General features: G+C 39.4%; 1 protein-coding gene across 1 annotated transcript in view; it reads right to left on the bottom strand.

Moving 5' to 3' along the window:
* esyt1b (extended synaptotagmin-like protein 1b) overlaps positions 1-18,779 on the bottom strand; it is a 58,649-nt gene extending 39,870 nt beyond the window's left edge. Inside the window, exons 1-12 of the mRNA XM_055222040.1 lie at positions 18,397-18,779; positions 14,095-14,136; positions 8,850-8,984; positions 8,047-8,120; positions 7,906-7,978; positions 6,765-6,854; positions 6,514-6,569; positions 4,666-4,786; positions 2,938-3,114; positions 2,122-2,204; positions 1,911-1,959; positions 1,273-1,362 (exon numbers count right to left, since the gene is read on the bottom strand). Of these exons, the coding sequence (XP_055078015.1) occupies positions 1,273-1,362; positions 1,911-1,959; positions 2,122-2,204; positions 2,938-3,114; positions 4,666-4,786; positions 6,514-6,569; positions 6,765-6,854; positions 7,906-7,978; positions 8,047-8,120; positions 8,850-8,984; positions 14,095-14,136; positions 18,397-18,753 (1,347 nt within the window). The 5' untranslated portion in view covers positions 18,754-18,779. The remainder of the gene's footprint in view (positions 1-1,272; positions 1,363-1,910; positions 1,960-2,121; positions 2,205-2,937; positions 3,115-4,665; positions 4,787-6,513; positions 6,570-6,764; positions 6,855-7,905; positions 7,979-8,046; positions 8,121-8,849; positions 8,985-14,094; positions 14,137-18,396) is intronic.
* Between the last annotated feature and the right edge of the window lie 1,694 nt (positions 18,780-20,473).

The following is a 20,473-nucleotide window of genomic DNA, read 5'->3' as shown; positions in this document are numbered from 1 at the left end:
TCTGCCTATTAATTTATATTAGAGTGGGACCCATATAAGCCTTCTTGCCCCGGGCTCCTGAATATGTGTCGATGGGCCTGTACATCTGTTATGTAAACATACAGTATAGGGTTGTGATGGGCAATAAATGTACCATAGTTTTGAATCTAAGCAAAACTGAATACTGTCTACAATACAAAGCTGAAAAATGTCTGATTAAATAAAATAAACCTGCAGTATTTTACAAACAAGGATGTAATGTGACACTCTGTTCTTTTTACAACTTATTAATGCTTCATCCAACACTTAAAGGGGGACGGGTGAGCGGAGTGGTCAGGTGTTGGGAGGGGGAGCAGATGGCAGCTTTATTATGGGCACATATCTGATGGAAAACTAAAATATCCTAATTAATGAGAGAATCTAAAAAATTCTACAGCTGTTTCATTTCTGGGATGAGAGACCATCTCTGTAATATACGTGATATGTGACTGGTAGAAGATGGCAGAAGATAAATTATGCAGCACAATAAGTCCTCACCTCGCTCCAGACAGGCTCTATGATCAATATAGAGACAGACAGGGAGACAGACAGAGGCAGAGACAAAGACAGAGAGAGAGACAGACACAGAGAGAGACAGACAGAGAGAGAGAGACAGACACAGACAGAGAGAGACAGAAATAGAGACAGGGGCAGAGAGAGAGAGAGACAGAGACAGAGAGACAGAAAGAGAGACAGGGAGAGAGACAGAAAGAGAGACAGAGACAGGGGTAGAGACAGAGAGAGGGACAGAGACAGAGAGACAGAAAGAGAGACAGGGGTAGAGACAGCGACAGGGACAGAGACAGCAGGGCAGAGAGAGAGAAAGAAAGAGAGAAAGAGACAGAGACAAGGGCAGAGACGGGCAGAGAGAGAGAGAGAGACAGAGAGGAGACAAAGGCAGACAGAGAGAGAGAGAGAGTCAGGGGCAGAGACAGGGCAGAGAGAGCGAGAAAGAGACAGGGGCAGAAAGAGAGAAAGACAGAGACAGACAGAGAGAAGAAGAGAGAGAGAGACAGGGGCAGAGACAGAGAGAGAGAATGACGGGCAGAGAGACAGAGAGAGAGATAGAGACAGGGGCAAAAACAGGGGCAGAGAGAGAGAGAGAAACAGACCCAGCGAGAGAGACCAAGAGAGACCCAGACAGAGATAGAGAGACAGAGAGAGAGCGAGACAGACAGCGAGAGAGAGACAGACAGCGAGAGAGAGACAGACCGACAGAGAGAGGGAAAGACAGAGACAGAGAGAGACACAGACCTCGTCCAGTTTGTCGTTGGTCGGCAGCAGTTTGAGCCACTCCAGCCTGAAGTGAACTCGTCCTGACGGAGTGTCCTTCAGAGTGAACCACTACAGGGACAAAAGCAAAACTTCAATGTACAAACTTCAACTCTCAAATACAACGAAAAGGACAGTATCACAGTGTAAAGAAATATAAACAAACACTCATCCTGAATTTAAAAACACTTCAGTTTATTAACCACATGCTAATGGCGAACTTACATAACAGCCATGTTAAATAAACAGTTACTTAGATCTTTGTTGGTCCTGGTTGATCAATGGCCAAACTCCAAATGGATATCACAGATTAATACGCTAAATATATATAACTAACATACTACTGACCAATTAGTTAGCAATTAATATGTGATCCTTCAAGTAAATAAAATAAATACATGTAAATTTATATAATTATATCTCCATGGAGGTGTGACCCTGCTCACTCTAAGAATCCATGTTTTTGTTTTTTTTGTGTTTTTTTTTAGCTATAAAAAATTTACAAGTTTAGTGCCATACTATGCAGCCCTCCAAGCAAAGCTATTTCATCTCAGTGGAGACAAGCAAGTGCCACCGGACCTCTACCAGAAAAGTTGCAAAAGTCAGATTATTTTTCTTACATCATCAACAGCTGTGGATTTCTTCACGATGCCCAGATCCACCTTGACCCTGAAAGACACAAACTCGTCTGTTAAGGTAAAAGTCAACTTAAATATATAATGAACCAGACTTTATGAATTTAGATACATTTATTAAAACACAAAATGAACAGAAAGTGAAGTGAATGTGAAGTGAATGTGAAGTGAAAGCACAGACTCAGGCTGGAAATACCTTCCCAAGAAGTCGTCTTTATCTGTGTCTTTGTCATAGACCTCCACCTCCAGCTCCTGCCCTGGAACTTCATGGACTATCACCTGATCAACACAACACACGCACATACGCACACATATATACACACACACACACACGCAAACAGAGACACACATAGAACAATGAGGTGATAAACACATGGATGCTTCATGTGGACTGTGTCTTAATGAGGCCTGTCACAATAATCACTGTTTCCACTGATCTATACAATGATGATGGAACAGTACTTTCACTTTAATGACGCAGTTTAGTGAGGTACTTTTCTGTACTGTAATAAGATTCTCTTTACTCCTGCCTGCTCCTGTCTGCTCCTGTCTGCTCCTGTCTGCTCCTGCCTGCTCCTGTCTGCTCCTGCCTGCTCCTGTCTGCTCCTGCCTGCTCCTGTCTGCTCCTGTCTGCTCCAGTCTGCTCCTGTCTGCTCCTGCCTGCTCCTGCCTGCTCCTGTCTGCTCCTGTCTGCTCCAGTCTGCTCCTGTCTGCTCCTGCCTGCTCCTGCCTGCTCCTGCCTGCTCCTGTCTGCTCACTGCTCTGACTCAGCACAGACATTTTCTTGGCGTAGCTGACTCCTTTCTGCTTGTCAGACTTGTCCTGATCTGGACACAGCTCCTATTTAAATGCTTACTCGAGTAGTTATTGACCGCTGCGTAACAAACAGCATCACCTTGCGAAAATAAAATTATTATCGGAGTTAATCGGAGTTTGAAAATGGTTTCAGGATTTGGCTCTGGCTCTGAAGGCCCTGAAGACCTCTGACAGGGTTCAAAGTTCATGTTCTTACCTCATAGATCTCCCCCCACTTGGGAGCGTCTGTGTTGTCGATGTGTTTGGAGGTGAAGGTCTGGGGTCCCACTCTGAGGATGGTGTAGGGATCGGACAGTCCGGCCATGACGCCTTTTACATAATTATCTTTAGCAACCAGATTCTGAGCCTCAATTAGATGGATGCGAACCACTCCCTGATAAAGAGCACAGGACGTTTGTTTAGACAGGCTTTCAGTACAATAACCTCTAGTCTACTGTGTATCTGACAGGATAAAGCACTCATTTCACTAAAACATAATTAACATCATCATGAATTAATAGTATTTAACTGAAAATCATTTTTTTTGTGTGACCAAATGTTTGTGTTGATACCATCTGCAGTTAAATAAGTTAGAGTTTGATTACATTTTTACCCCTTTTTAAACCTCACACCTCCCAGCTTTTTTCCCCAAGATCCACTTTCGATGGGCATATACAAAAAATAAAAAAAATAAAAAAACACTATAAGGATAAAAAATATACATAATAAAATAATAATAAAATAAAGTAATATATAAAGTAATAAATAAAATGTAATAATAATAATAATAATAATAATAATAATAATAATAATAATAATAATAAGTTCACAAAATCATGCCAAACAGACAAAAGGATTATAAAAAAATATATATCAAAAATATCCATAAACACATACATACATAAAATTAAAAAAAATAATAAATAAATAAAAATAGGCAGGATTTTCAGTTAAAATATATTTTTTTATGATTTAACTGAAAATCCTGCCTATTTTTTTATTATTTTATTATAGTTTTCAAGTTCACTTCCTGGTTGTATGTAGGCAGCAGATAAGACATGTGCACATGGCCAGTCAAAAGTTTGGACACACCCTCTCATTCATTCATTCATTCATTCATTCATCTTTTTCTTAATTTTTACTACTTGCTCTGCATTTTATAAACACACAGAAGGCATTACGTATATGAAGTACGATATATGGAATTATGTAGTAATGAAAAAGTATTTTTTGACTTTTAAAGTTACAGTTTTTACATAGTATTGCCATGGAAACAAACAAACAAAAAAAACATATATTCTGGCATTGAGGTATTTTTAAAGGTACACTATGTACCTTTTCTGGTCTCATGGAGATGTTATTGTTTGCCTTGAAAATCATAAAGCTTTAATGCCATACTGTGGCATTAGAGCTATATGTACCCTCCCCCAGAAAAGTTACATAGGGCACCTTTAATGTATTCAGTTTTGTTTTGGGGAGGTTAAGATGAAATAAAATACTTGTGTGGATGCATTCAGTGTTTTTTCCCCCCTACTTTCTACATTTTATATACAAAGAAAAGACATCAAATAAATGAAGTAAGATATATTACTTTTTTTAATTAATTATGTCGCAGAAAAAAATTAAATAACTCAACAAAGTATTTTTTAACAAAATGTAGAAACTAGTTAAAAAGAAAAGAAAGAAAAAAACTTTTGTCTGGTAGTGTACATAAATGTTTAAACTTTAATACTTTAAGTAGATTTTTTCATGTGATACTTGAGTATTTTTTGCTTTTGATCTCGCCCCTCTGTCTGCCACAAAGACACTGAACTGTTATCTTTCAGGTTAATGGGTAACCGCTGTACCACTGAGCCACCGAGCCTCATGTAATTGGATCACTGAGATGGTTCATGTTGTTTTATGTTGTTTTAATGTTGTTTAATGTTGTTTTATGTGTTTTTACCCTGGGCAGAGGAGAGCGCAGCTGAGCCACATGGAGCCCAGGGACCAGAGGAACCACCAGACGATTGGGCAGAACCAGGAACGAGGCGATGGCGTCCATGATCATACTGTCGGACATCACACTGAGAGACGGAGAGAAGAGAGAGAGAAGAGAGAGAGAATACCATGATCATACTGTCGGACATCACACTGAGAGACGGAGAGAAGAGAGAGAGAAGAGAGAGAGAATACCATGATCATACTGTCGGACATCACACTGAGAGACGGAGAGAAGAGAGAGAGAAGAGAGAGAGAATACCATGATCATACTGTCGAACATCACACTGAGAGACGGAGAGAAGAGAGAGAGAAGAGAGAGAGAATACCATGATCATACTGTCAGACATCACACTGAGAGACGGAGAGAAGAGAGAGAGAGAAGAGAGAGAGAATACCATGATCATACTGTCGGACATCACACTGAGAGACGGAGAGAAGAGAGAGAGAGAAGAGAGAGAGAATACCATGATCATACTGTCGGACATCACACTGAGAGACGGAGAGAAGAGAGAGAGAGAAGAGAGAGAGAATACCATGATCATACTGTCTGACATCACACTGAGAGATGGAGAGAAGAGAGAGAGAAGAGAGAGAGAATACCATGATCATACTGTCAGACATCACACTGAGAGACGGAGAGAAGAGAGAGAGAGAAGAGAGAGAGAATACCATGATCATACTGTCGGACATCACACTGAGAGACAGAGAGAAGAGAGAGAGAGAAGAGAGAGAGAATACCATGATCATACTGTCGGACATCACACTGAGAGACAGAGAGAAGAGAGAGAGAGAATACCATGATCATACTGTCGGACATCACACTGAGAGACAGAGAGAAGAGAGAGAGAGAAGAGAGAGAGAATACCATGATCATACTGTCGGACATCACACTGAGAGACGGAGAGAAGAGAGAGAGAGAAGAGAGAGAGAGAGAATACCATGATCATACTGTCGGACATCACACTGAGAGACGGGGAGAAGAGAAAGAGAGAAGAGAGAGAGAATACCATGATCATACTGTCGGACATCACACTGAGAGACGGAGAGAAGAGAGAGAGAGAAGAGAGAGAGAGAATACCATGATCATACTGTCGGACATCACACTGAGAGACAGAGAGAAGAGAGAGAGAAGAGAGAGAGAATACCATGATCATACTGTCTGACATCACAATGAGAGATGGAGAGAAGAGAGAGAGAGAGAAGAGAGAGAGAATACTATGATCATACTGTCTGACATCACAATGAGAGATGGAGAGAAGAGAGAGAGAGAGAGAAGAGAGGGAGAATTTAGGGGAAGGGAGAGAGGGAGGGGGAGAGGGAAAGAGAAATCAGGAGGGGGGAGAGAGAGAGAGGGAAAGAGTGAGGGAGGGGGAGAGGGGGAATACGGGGGAGGGAGAGGGGGAATACGGGGGAGGGAGAGGGGAGAGAGATTGAGGGGGAGAGAGGGAGAATACAGGGGGAGGAGGAAGGGGGAGAGAGAGAATGCGGGGGGAGGGGGAGGGAGAGAAGAGAGGCAGACAGAGAGAGAGAGGGGGGAGGCTGGGTTCAAGTTTTTACTCAGTTCTGTCTTGGGGAGGGAAAAGGAAAAACACAATACATTTTAACCAAAAGAGAAAAGTTTAGTCTGATTTCATGTCACAGAGAGAGAAAGAAGCGTATGTGTCTCTTTTCATAAATGTTTACGCCCAAATCCTCTTTAAGATGCATTTTTAACGTTATAATTCACACCATACAAGGGCAAAATCGATATGTGACCCGAGCTCTGGCTTAAAATAGCAGCTCTAATCAAAGTCTTTTCTGTATTACTCACTTCAGTCCAGGAATATCTAACAGATTAGTGAGTCCAGTCCAGTTTATGTCCAGTTTCTGTGGAGAGATAAGAAACAAGAAAGTGTGTTTCTCAATAAATCAATCAGGACAGACAAAAAATCCATTCAAATACATTGGACAAGAAAACCAGTACTATCAGATTACTTCATAAACAGTGGGGGTAGATAAAGACACAAAATGGAGGATAAACGTGGGAGTAAAACAGGACACAAAATGGAGGGTTTAACTCACAGGTCTCTGGATGAAAAACATAGTCACTGCTCCGACAATGGGAACGTCTCCAATCAGAGGCTCCAGGATCACCCTCATCATCCCATGGAGCTAAAAATGAAAAGAAATAATTGTTGAAACACACAAGAACAGTTCTGAAAACAGTGTAAAATGGGCCCTTTAAATAAAATGCTTAAATGTGCTGTTCTGGACTTTATAGACTTGTTGCAAGGTATTTTTGTATCAATATTTACTTTTTTGGGCTTGCATCTCCGCAAACATGACTCGTATTTGGCCTGGACGGGGGGCTTTGTTTGTTTCCATGAAGATTTCATTCATTTGGCTTCCATGGTATGGCATAAAACATATATATCTCCAGGGAGAATGTTCCAAAGTATGGTTTTAACTTTCTGTTTCCATGGAATCAGGCAGGTGTCATGCCACCTCCAGAGAGTTACAGACTGTATCTTTATATGAATGAGTTTTAACAGATAATTTTGCTGGGAAAAAGAAAACATTGTTGAAACCTGCCAGAAGGGCCTTGAAGCAAATGTGAAACTACCCAGAATGACTTAATCAGATCTGTTTGAGCCTCTGAAGTTCTATTTGGAGTGATTCATGTTTGAGTAATCTCTAATTTCTTAATTTCAAGATGCCATTTTACCGATTTAGCCCGTTTAACCTCCACTGGTACACACCCACTGTGCCACGCCCACTGCGAGGTACACGCCCACTGTGACGTACGCACTTCCTTCTCCAGTTTTATTTTCTTAATCAGTGATACTTGTAGGATTTGGCAGCGTCGTGGCGTCATTTTGGTACAAATGAAAAAGAAAATGCTGCTTGCTAAGTGTGATGTGCAGCTGTTCATAGGGGGCGCTGACAGCTCCACGGCTCTTTGTTGTGATGACGTTTACGCCGACGTCAGCTCCCATTGGGCACAGCAGTTTTCTAATGTGGAAATTAGCGGAAATGTTGCGTTTATTAAGTAGTTTTAGATTAATATTGCCATTTAAATTGTGCAAATTATAACATAATGATCCACAGGTGTTGCAGATTGTAACTATAGAGACACAAGCACAATATGTCTGATTTAAAATGAATATAAAATCAGCAAATGACAGTATTTGTACCTTGACTCAGACAAGGCTGATGGGTTTACCTGGATTCCTTTGACTCCAGCTTTGCAGAAGTACCTCTTCACCTCAACGTTGATCTCAACATTGCCGACATAGCTGTGAAAACACATTATTATAAACATTATTCTTTACGTCTTAAAGTCTGATCTGAAACGCCTTCTTACCTGATGTACAGATCGAGCAGCACTTGGCCCTTGTCGTTCTCTGTGTGAGCCTTGATGCCGACAACCTTCATGGCCTGAAAATCAATAACATTTCATTTTAAAATGTGGACGGGAGAAGAGCTTTTAGTGATCACATGACCAGGCTCAAGGACAGTGAGGTCAGGCCATAGTCTGTATAAAGAAGTGGACTAAGTGAGTGTGACATCACCCACAGCGTTCAGCTCAGGTCAAATGAAGCTCGGTTACAAGTTCCATAGTCTCCACTTTAAAGGGCCCATATTACGCAAAGTTTGATCTGTGTTAAAATGTTGTTTACTCATCACAAACAGATCTGGAGTTGTGTTTTGTTTCATTCACACATGTTTAACAGAGAAAACCTGCAAATTTAGGCTGAGTTCTTCTCTCAAACAGAAAACACTCTGTTCCACCTTGTGATGTCATCATGTGGTAATACAGGAAGTGCTCCACTGTGTTTTTAAACTCAAAACACCTTCAATAGAATCATTTGGAATAATTTCAGTCCTGGAATTGCCAATCTATAATAAACTAAAGGTAAAAGGAGCTGTTAACATGAAAATTACCACTTGATGACATCACAAGGTGGAACAGAGCATTTTGAGCTTTGGAGATGTAGACAGACTAATAATAAAGTGTTACTCAAACATGTGTGAATGAAACAAAACACAACTCCGGGTCTGTTTTTGAGGAGGTAACAGCATTAGAACATGACTTTGTGTAATATCGGACCTTTAAATGGTTAACACAAATAAAATAAAATAAAACAGATGGAGGTGAAACGTTACCTTGTCTCCCATGTCGACTTTGGTGAAGCTGAGCGTTTGGAGGTGAGTGCTGGAGGCTCGGATGGATGGAGCGATCGTCTCCACCAGAAGTTTCTCCAGATACTGTCCAACGAACGGCCACACCTGCTGCAGCACCTGGACACAACAAGACATAATGCCAAACGTAAGAGACACCATCAGCAGTAATAATCCCATGATCTTAATAGCTTCTGATCTATTCTACAATGATTTATGGACACAAAAGCGAAAAAAAAACAAAAACAGGATCATGTAGAGCGGGTTAATACAAACATTTTAAGACCAAAATGACGAGTCTGACAGCAGCAGTTACAGAGAGAGGGAACACAGTTTTTCAATAGAAAGTGAACTGGAGCCAAAAGTGCTCATGATCACTTCCTATTTGGAACGCAGCGGCTAGCACGTTAACTATGTCCATTTATATAAACAGTTTATGGCTGTACCTGATTTTTACCCTCTTAAATCTCACTTCCTGATTCTCTGACAATAAAACGTTTTATAATTAGATGCAGACAGAACACAGTGGACTTATTTTGACCTCCTCTGCTTATACAATATAACTGTACTGGGGCAAGACACATTTTGCTCAAAAACATAGGGAAAAAAAGATACAGTGGCTTTAAATGAATATTTTTGCAATGAGCGGTGGGTAGCATGTTGGTTATGTCCATTTATATATACAGTCTATGGTTAAATCCAAGATAAAGTTAACAACAGGGACAATACTGCATACTTTACTATAGTGTTACTGTCGCTTGGTTAAAGTGCATTAGACAGGTGAGACTGTCCATTTCACTAAAACACAGTTAACATTATTATATTTAAGTATTTACGACAAATCTTGGCTAGGTTATTCTAGTTTTTCATTTTGGTGAAGTTTATAAATTCACTTCCTGGTTGGACACGTGCAGCACATACATGAGTGACATAAGTACAGGTAATTTCATCACTGTTACCTAGCAACCATAATGTAAACAAGGGCCTAAACCTGACTAAATTACACAATAGTTATGATTAGACTAATACAAATACATTAGAACAACAGGAAAATGTCTTCTTTGTCCCTGAGTGTTGTTGATGACATACTGGAGGTAGAGGGATTCTGTTTATGAACCCAGCGCTACTTCCTGTATTTCTGTACTTTTATTCTGGATTTTTTTCCTACAAGTCATAAGTAGAAAAACACAACACTATCATAGCACTTCAAAGAGCAATTTCACATATTTCCACAGTAAGATGTTGAGTAACTCCTTATAATTTTTCTGCTGTAGGAGTTTATGACGTCGTTTCAAAGGTCAGACAAAGATGGTTGATTTAAGTCTCAGAAACAGACAGGGATGACTGCACAAGAATAGGCCATAGCAGGACTTTTATCACGCATGTTGGACAGTCGTGTGTCTGTTTGTAGAGATTTTACAGCATTAAAACATATATAATAATTGTAAAAAATAAAGCTGACTACTTTGCGGATTTTGCCTTATTTTTAGAACGTAACCCCCGCGATAAACAAGTGACCACTGTACACTCATTGCACAGTTCCCATTATTGCACCATTCAAAATATTGCACATCTAGCCCTGTCATAAACACATGTTGAAGTGTGACATACATTGAAATTGCCCTTAAAAACTATTGTTTAAAGATATGAGCTGCGTTAACGAAACAGCTCAATGAAACATATGAAGGAGCTGTACTATAATGATCTGATACTTGTGTTTAGTTCAGAGTTCACACCTTTTGTTGTTCTTGTGAATGTTTTTGTGTTGTTGTAGCTGCTTTTGCATGTGTCACTTGGTTGCTATACCGACAAGTAGATGTGAAGATTCTTTTCGTTGGTTACTGGTCTGTTTTTGGCTCTAGTGAGTTGAGAACATAGACGGTTTATATAAATGGACACAGCTAACCTGCTAGATGCCACGTTACAAATAGGAAGTGATCATGGGCGCACTTCCGGCTCCATGAACTCTGGCTCCAATTCACTTACTATGTAAAAACTGTGGCACCTCTCTGTAACTGCTGCTGTCAAACTCATCAATTTGGCTCTACATGATCTTCGTGTTTTTATTTCATCACTGTCTGTAAAAAAATATGGACATAAATAACAGACAAATCAGCTGCCTTTTTTCCGAGGTTGCTCCCACTAACATTAGTGGCACGTTTCCTTACATTATGAAAGAACTGTGTCTCCACATATGAGATAAACATGTTTAAATCAAATACAGCTTTTACTGATAACAATTCTAACGCTGATTTATTCTTAATTACAAAAACAATGGACATTAATGTTATAATTTGGTGTCTTGGTGACTATTATCCCATCAGAAAAGCAGGATGAGCCTCACGTAACTCCTTCATTTGTGTTGCCAGATTCAAAGCTGAAATCTAGTTGTATTAAACCCAAAATGCCTCTCTCTGATCTGAATGGTCACTATCTAAACCCCAGCACCTGCAGCCAATCATGACTCAGTGCTAGTGCAGCCTCTGCAGCTCAGTGAGTGAATTCTGGAGGTTCTGATGTTCTTTCACCTGAGACCAGTCCACACACAGAGATAAACTTGTGTGTCTCTCTGCAGGTTAAGGCTCTGGACACACAGGCTCAGCTCCTTTAGGACAAAATAAAATCCAAAATTGTGATCAATCAAGAAAAAAGTGATATATTTTTGTGATATCCTGAGTCCTACTTTGAGGTGCAGAAAAAGACAGAAACCTCACTATTGTAACTACAGAGGAACTGACACATTCATGTGGCTCTGACTCATATTTACATAACATCGTTGTGTAAAAATGCCCTTTCTTTCCCATGTGCTGCCTGTATAAGGACTAGCACCGCTCTGGCCCGGCTCACTGGGAATAGGCAATTTATGTTTAGTGGTTTAACTTTGGCATAGCTGTGGAGTGAGTCACCGGACACATGCTACTGAACAAATGCCTTAAAGCTACAGTGTGTAACCTTTTAGACTAATATAATAAATCATGTTGTTTTTTCGTGGTTGTGTTTACGGCACTGAGAAACTCTCTGTGGGCTTGCATCTCCACAAACCTGACCTCTTCCTGCTTGTTTCCATAAAAATGCCGCTCCTTTGCTTATAACCTTCAACCGTATCCATATAAAAGGTATCTATGTCCATGGAGAATGTTCTGAAGTGCTGTTTTACGTTCTGTTTCCATGGAATCATACAGGTGAAAATCACCTCCACAAAGTTACACACTAAACCTTTTAAGGACATAAAAATCTGCTGATCTCGCTGCAGTCTTTGTTTTGTGTTTAAATCTCATGATCATGTTGTAATGGCCTGAATACTTAAAAGCATGAAAACATTTGTCTCCCTGGTGTTGGGGGCTCAAATGGCAGCAGGGGGAGGGGCTTCAACAATAGAGCAGCTTTATATAGTTGTGAGGGGGAACACGCTAAGCCCCGCCCCTTCCTGTGTGCTAGTCTGAAATGAAATGGAAAAGTTGAGTGGGCTGTCTGCTGGAATCCTTGAAACACAGAGATTACACACAGAGGCTATGGCTGCAATGTGAAACAAAGGATGTCAAAATAATCAAAAATCAGGTAATCGATGCTAAAGCTAGTATTTTGGTACTAGATACTCATTTGAGCAGGTATTGATACTAAAAAAGTCTCAATCACAGGACAGAAATTAATCTTTCCTGAAGCTTTATAATAATGCAGAGCTGTATCTTTCACAAGTATAAGACACATAGACGAGTACACACCATGGACCACTATGAACCTACTGGACACTGAGGGATTACACAGATATAAGACACATGGGAAGACAAAACAAAGTACTACTATTTGAAGTTGTACTGTGTAACTTCTCTGGTGTGGGGTCTGCCAACCAGCAGCCATGTGTCACCAGCGACTAGACTGACAGAGTGTAAGGTGTTAGAGTCTGTGGTTAAGAGCCCAGTGTTCATGTGTTTAGTGTCGAATTCTTTTATTGCCATTTTCTACACCAGCACAACGGACAAAAACCGTATGTCTCTACTTTGTAGCACTGACACATCCTTAATTAGCCCTTAAATAGGCGCACCTGGGCACACCTAGCAAGACCAAACAGGAAGTACAGTGACACACAGTGGCTGGTGGTGCAAACATATAAAATGGTCTCAAAATGGCTCTTACAATTAGTGTTTTTCCTTGATTATTCCACAGTATGGAAATACACTTATCACAATGGACACAAGTTAATGTGTGGAACTTTCCATGGAAAGAAATAACATCTCCATGGAGACAAGCAAGTAGTAGACCCTCCACCATAGACGTTACATAGTGCACGGTTAATACTGAAAATTACATTCTACTCTTTAAAAAAAAATTATTATCATGGTATCAGAATCGGTATCGAGTATCGAGTCTATTTTTAGTATGGAAATTGAGTTTTGAAAATCTGCAAATGTATCTGAATTTGAGTTGGTTAGTTTAAATTAGTGGGATACATGAATATATCACTGGATTATGCAGCTTTTCTGGTTGAGATTCTGCCGCGGGCTTGTCTCCATGGAGATTTTATTGTTTTGTCTGGAAAATTCCACAGTATGGCATTAAATTTGTCTGTTTCCATGGGGACGACCAGGTGATGCAACCAGGCCAAGTTACAGGTCACATATGCAGAGGAGTGACCCAGCTCAGAGTAAGAGTAAATGTTTTTCAAGGTATTTCTTAACTACAAAAACATGCAAGATTAATGCCCTACTGTGGAACATGATAGTCAAAGCAATGACTTCATGTCAACAAGCATCTTAGCCAGAAAAGTTACAGAATGCACCTTTAATATAACTGTATTGATAGATTGCAGCTATAAATATATTTTGCCTATAGGATAAGAAAATTGCGAAAATTGCCCAGATTTCAGATACATTTTCTTACTTCACACTAAATTATCCTGAAGTCAGGCCCAAATTTTACAAAACAAATTCAATATTCTTTATCATATCAGCGGTTAATTAATGTAACTTAGTGAAATACTCAAATCCACCTCGCATTCTGAATTCAAACCACTTTAACCAAAGCTCCATGTTCATTTTTGCAGTGTAGTTCAAAGGGGGTGTGGTCTAATGGAGCAGAAAAGACAGCATGCTAACGACTAAAGCTAGCAGCACAGTGTCCTTCAGCACAACAGCTGAGCCAATGCACATGTGGACAAACGGATAAACGGACACAAGCGCTGAGAGACGGGTGTGATACTGTAAACAAAGAACGAAACATGCACAAAATGTACCTTGTTGAGCCATTCCACCTTCTCCACATCTGGAAAATTCACCTAGAAAAAAAACAACAAGATGGAAAAATAATTAAATTGAATTCCAGGATACAGGAAGTGAGCGAACAGAGCTAAATGTGGGAATGAGGCTGTACTTTGTAGATTCAAGGACAGAAGAAGCATTGTGAACTAAGTCAACTATTAAATCTAAAACAACTTAAGGCACATTCTTTCACATGTTTCTTTAACCCTTTATGGAACTTTATTTTAGAGACGTTATACCCAGAAGTTTTATTATATCAGTGTACTTCTTTAAGGTTTTTTTTTTTATATGTTAAGCATGCATATTTATTTCATTTTCGCAGGACATTAAGTTAATGAAAGTCTGAAGCAGTTTATTTATAATTTTGACTGGGTTTTACAGACAGTGCTGTAAATTTGCATTGTAACAAATGTGATTATAATAACATAATAAAAATAAAACCATATACTTCACAATGTTATGTTAATCTAATTGATAAAGATGCATTTTAGCTGTGAAACAAAATATAACTCAAGATGTAATGTTTTGCGGTCCTACTTTAGAGTTAGCATTAAAGTTAGCATGAAGATTAGCATTAACATTAGCATTAACATTAGCCAAGTATTTTACTGATGCTCAGTGAAGTACTAATTCCTTATAAACTCTTTTAGTTTTTTTATGTTAGTTAGATCTGTACTAAAGCAGGACTAAACTGGGACTAAACCAGGACTAAACCAGGACTAGACCAGGATTAAACCAGGACTAAACCAGGACTAAACCAGGACTAGACCAGAACTAAACCAGGACTAGACCAGGACTAAACCAGGACTAGACCAGGACTAAACCAGGACTAAGCCGGGACTAAGCCGGGACTAAACCAGGACTAGACCTGGACGAGACCAGGACGAAACCAGGACTAAATCAGAACTAAACCAGGACTAAACCAGGACTAGATCAAGACTAGACCAGGACACATGTGCCTGCAACTGTAGTGTTGTGTTATTGCTGTTGTGTTGTTGATCTGCAGTTGTAGAGTTGTGTTGTTGCTGTTGTGTTATTGCTCGTTGTGTTGTTGATCTGCAGTTGTAGAGTTGTGTTGTTGCTGTTGTGTTATTGCTCGTTGTGTTGTTGATCTGCAATTGTATAGTTGTGTTATTGCTTGTTGTGTTGTTGATCTGCAGTTGTAGAGTTGTGTTGTTGCTGTTGTGTTATTGCTCGTTGTGTTGTTGATCTGCAGTTGTAGAGTTGTGTGTTCTGTTGTGTTGTTGATCTGCAGTTGTAGAGTTGTGTGTTCTGTTGTGTTGCTCCTCTGCAGTTGTAGAGTTGTGTGTTCTGTTGTGTTGTTGATCTGCAGTTGTAGAGTTGTGTGTTCTGTTGTGTTATTGCTCGTTGTGGTGTTGATCTGCAGTTGTAGAGTTGTGTTATTGCTCGTTGTGGTGTTGATCTGCAGTTGTAGAGTTGTGTGTTCTGTTGTGTTGCTCCTCTGCAGTTGTAGAGTTGTGTGTTCTGTTGTGTTATTGCTTGTTGTGTTGTTGATCTGCAGTTGTAGAGTTGTGTTGTTGCTGTTGTGTTATTGCTCGTTGTGTTGTTGATCTGCAGTTGTACAGTTGTGTGTTCTGTTGTGTTGCTCCTCTGCAGTTGTAGAGTTGTGTTATTGCTCGTTGTGGTGTTGATCTGCAGTTGTAGAGTTGTGTGTTCTGTTGTGTTGTTGATCTGCAGTTGTACAGTTGTGTGTTCTGTTGTGTTGCTCCTCTGCAGGCTGACAGATCTGAGGCCTTGTTTGGGTGGTGCTGTACATTGATTTCTCCATTTTAGGAGCAGAGCTGCTGTAAACCTCTGGGTTCGACTGGAGACTGCAGTGGACTTAGAAATGCTTTGTCATGGTACAATAATAAGGTTTATTTAATTAGAACAAAAAGAATGTGGGCAGGCTAACAGAAGCTAGGCTATTTTTATGTGCATGCCTCAACAAGACCAGAGTGTGAATGGGACTTTGAAGCAACTTGAAAACTATGCTATTGCTGACCTAAGCAGTAACTTTACAGCATAATAGTAGTACATGTTATTCAATAGATATTAGCTGTACATTCAAATTTAAATTACTTTTAAAAGAACAAAACTGATGTGATAACCTTTTGTTTGGGATTTAAACATTATAATTTGCTTTAAAATAATTTGCTCTGAGCACAACAGCGCCCTCAACCTCTCTGTTAGCGTCACTACTTCCTGTCCTGTTTTATCTCTGAGGTTTTTGCTGATTCACTTTAAAACTAATAAATATTTAAAGATAAGGCAGTGGACAGAGAGCTGCGGCGGGATGGCACTGACGTTAAAACTACACAAATAAAATGAATGCTTCACCATAGGACAGTTCTGTGTTTAGTTTATCTCAATGCTAATGCTAACGCTAATTTTGAGGCATAATAAATATTAAAACAACACCATAAACTGAAGTATTCTACATATAAAAATAATTGAGTAGTCTTTGTTTTAATTCATTTGCATTTTAACAGGTTGTTTACTTTGTTTTTTTTTCTCATTTTAATAAAAGCGACCATTAGCTTTGAGACACATTGAACTAGCTAGCGTGCTACTGTTCACAGAGCCTATTAAAATGTTATAATTACTTTTTTAAAATAAATATGCAATAACAACATTATCATTGTTACTAAAGATTAATGGGGTTTTGGCCTTGTATTCTTCAGTTTTTGTGTTTAATTTTCATCGTACGCTGTTTGTGGCTCTGCTAAAACTGAGCAATAACTAACCCCATTATAAAACCCACACATTACAAAATACATAATTGTAGGCCATAGTATAATTACATGGCTGCAGTAAGTTCAAGACCACACTGCAATCAGTTTGTCTGTTTTAGCAGCTTAATCTTTTTAGCGTGTTTATCTCACATTCTTTCATTCCATTTTTGTTTTTTAATGTTTTATGGAGCACTTTGAGCTTCTTGCACATGTTTTTCAATATGTATTTTTAGCTATAATTGGTAAATAAACTAAACTAACCTAACGTAATTATGTCATAGAGATGCAATGTTTCATATAGGGCTTTTGTTGTTATAAAAAGTTAAAATGCAGCGCATGGAGTGTATGTTATGCAGGGGCGACATTTTGGGCTGAAGGGGCTAAGCGGGGGCTAAGGTTCTCAATAGGGGGGCTCACTTAAAAAGTTAATTTAGAGCACATGTGTCAAACTCAAGGCCCGCGGGCCAAATGTGGCCCTCATCATTTTATGTGGCCCTTGACAGGGTAAATTAAAAGGTATAATGGTCTTAAAATGTAATTTTATCAGGAGATACATAGTTACACAGCCATATTTTTACATCTAGACAAATGCATATGCAATATTTGTAACTTGAATAAGTAATAAATACAAAAAAAGTTAATTAACAAGTTAAAAAAGTACTTAAAGTTATTTTACATCTGGCCCTTTGAGAGCAGCCATTTTGCTGATATGGCCCTTGGTGAAAATGTGTTTGACGCCCCCGATTTAGAGCCTTTTTAACAATGGTGCCCCTGGTGTTATGCATATTATCTATTACACTATGTTAATACATGGCAGTTATTTCACTGTTTGAATAGTAGGTTTTATGATTAGTTCATTCATTCATTCATTAACTTGAAATTTACACAGAAATGGTTGTTGAACTTGGCAACTTTGAGCCTTAAAAGGGAGCAATAGACTGGGAGACAAATGGGCAACTGTATAAACAGATGTTAATGCCAAAATCTAACCATATAAAGAAGTTGTGGCCCACATAACTATAGGCAGTGTAATCATTGTTCATAATATTTTTTTATTTATATTTTTCATGTTTTTACATAACTTTTTATTAATAATTTGTGCTTTAGTGATGCTTTTTACATAAACCTGACAACTTTTCTCTTTGTTCTTAGTAGCGATGTTGTAAAGTGCTGTCCATGGGCTTCAGAATGATCAGAAAGATCATTCTTGTGTGTAGCACTGTTAATGTTATGGCAGGACTTTTGTCCATTCAAACGGTGTGAGAATGTGGAAATTGTTAATTGCTATAATTAACAATTTACAAATTATAACTTTTGAATGGTCCTCAAAATATCTGACTGATTTAGGTTACACTGATCATTTTGAGTGTGAGTTTTATGTATGTATCCACGTATGTGTATCTGTCTTTTTTGAAAAACTGTAGGTTTTACTTTTTCTGTACCCTATCATTTTTGACTCATAGATTGATAGTAGTTTAGGCTTGAATAACCTGGGCAGTGCTTGTGTGTTCCACCTTTGCCCCCCACACGCCCTGATCTTACCCAGGCTGGGAGCTCTCTCTTCAGTCTGCTCACTCTGGTGGTCATCAGCTCGTCCTCGTCACTGAACAGCTGCAGCGCTGACCTGAGCCGCGCCTCCTTCGCCTCCCTCGCGTGCTTCCAGCCCGTGTACACCATCATCCCGCACACCAGCAGACTCGTGCTCACGCGGTAGTACCCGGCCAGGTAAACAGGTAACAGGGCACCCAGACACTTCCCGAACGTCCACAGCACGGCCACTGCGCTTATGCCCTTCGGTTTTGGAGACTCTTCGACACTTTGCGCTTTCTTCACCGTGTCATCCGGACGCTCTTGTGCACTCTTCTCCTCGCCTTGCTCCTGTTTCTCACTCTTTTCCATTTTTAAATCGATTAAAACAATCTAAACTTTTGTTACAACTGAGATTTTAGAACCAGGACCACTTGACTAAACTTGTTTTCATTCCTAAACCCTTCCAAAGCGACAAACCTAGTGCGTAAAAACGACCTGCCTAATGCGTAAACGTTGCGCTCTTTACGTATTGTCCAAAAAGCATGGTAATTCTCGCACGAAACTGCAAATTTGGGTTGTTAAACGTGGTCCTGTAGTGAGTCTTGCTGTGTTTGGTTGGAGAGGAGGAAGAAGAAGGCACCACCACCAGTGCCCCCGAGCCAGTCCCGTTATGTGAGAGAAAAACACGCCCCCTGGAACAAATTGTGCATCGTTGACTCTTTCAATGCTGCAGTCACGCTCGTGCTATGACTTTGCATCTTGTAATGTTGGGGCTTTCGGCTCTTTTACGGGATTCAAATCGTTTGGATGCGTTCTTTGTAAAGAACTGTTCAAAAGACTGGCTCTTTTATGGCTTAAATGTGTTTAAAATGGTTCAAAATGGTTCAAAATAGTTCAAACTGAGAGCTGAAGTGTGGTTACTGTTTCAAATCATGCAGCATCTAAATAAAACGTAGCAGTAAAATAATAATCATTTTAAAAGTAACCATTAAAATGATGCCAAATATGTTTTTTGTGCACAAAGGTCTCACTCTCCTGTGATGATTCTGTTGGTTCAGTATAATAATCAGTATAAAAATGCTTACAATTTAGAAAGATAAAGATTCTGCTCTTAAAAAAAAGTATCCGGTTTGTTCAATTTAAATAGACTAAAATAACTCAAATCTTGGTGATTAAGTCAACATTTTGCGACCATCACTGCTAGGGTGAACGATTTCATTCCCAAACTGATCTATAACACCGTGCGTAATAGTGCGTAAAAGAAACCATTCTTTCTTAACGCTGTGGTCACGGATGGCACAAGTGCTATGACATTGTTTAGTTTTATCTTCATTATCATCTGATTTGACAAGGGAAAATGGAAAAGCAATTTTTCGTTGTTTTTTTTTTTTTATTTATATAACCTGTCTATGTCCAAAACCATTGTGGTATATTGTCTACTTTGAATATTACGCAAATTACGCACGTGGCTCCAACCCATTCAAGAAGTGCCATAGTGAGCCTTATGTATAAATGTGTAACTACATGGTGCAAATTGTTTAGCCCACAGGATTCTTAGACAATCACCACATCAAAATAAGATGAGGACCAAACCTGGATTAAATCAGGACTAAAATAGGTCTAGAACAGGAGCAGACCCGGATAATGTTGAATTGAAGTAGCAAAGGGTTTAAATACAAGTTTACACAATGTTACTCCACCCAATTGATCCAAGTAAACAGCTGTCTGTGTGTATAGGCGAGACAGGCAGCTGACAGCAGTACTGAAGTGAAGAATAACTGTTTTATTTAAGCGCCTTAAGTATAATTATCTAAAAATAACAGAAAATAAATGGTATAAAGGGTGCATCTGTACTATTTAGCTGATTTTTGTGATGTTTTAGCCATGTTAGAATGTTGTTACCTCCTCAAAAACAGAACTGGAGTTGTGTCTTGTTTCATTCACACATCCTGAGTAACCCTTTATTAGCCTGTCTACATCTCCAAAGCACTTAGCGTTCCGACGGCCCGCCTTTACGTTACAACTTTACAGCAATGTACGTGTATTTCTCCGTCACCCACACAAACAATCTACACATCAAATGAAAGCT

The sequence above is a fragment of the Periophthalmus magnuspinnatus genome, chromosome 5 (genome assembly GCF_009829125.3).
Source record: "Periophthalmus magnuspinnatus isolate fPerMag1 chromosome 5, fPerMag1.2.pri, whole genome shotgun sequence".
Classification (NCBI taxonomy): Eukaryota; Metazoa; Chordata; class Actinopteri; order Gobiiformes; family Gobiidae; genus Periophthalmus; species Periophthalmus magnuspinnatus.
This window is presented reverse-complemented; position numbering and strand designations above follow the sequence as displayed.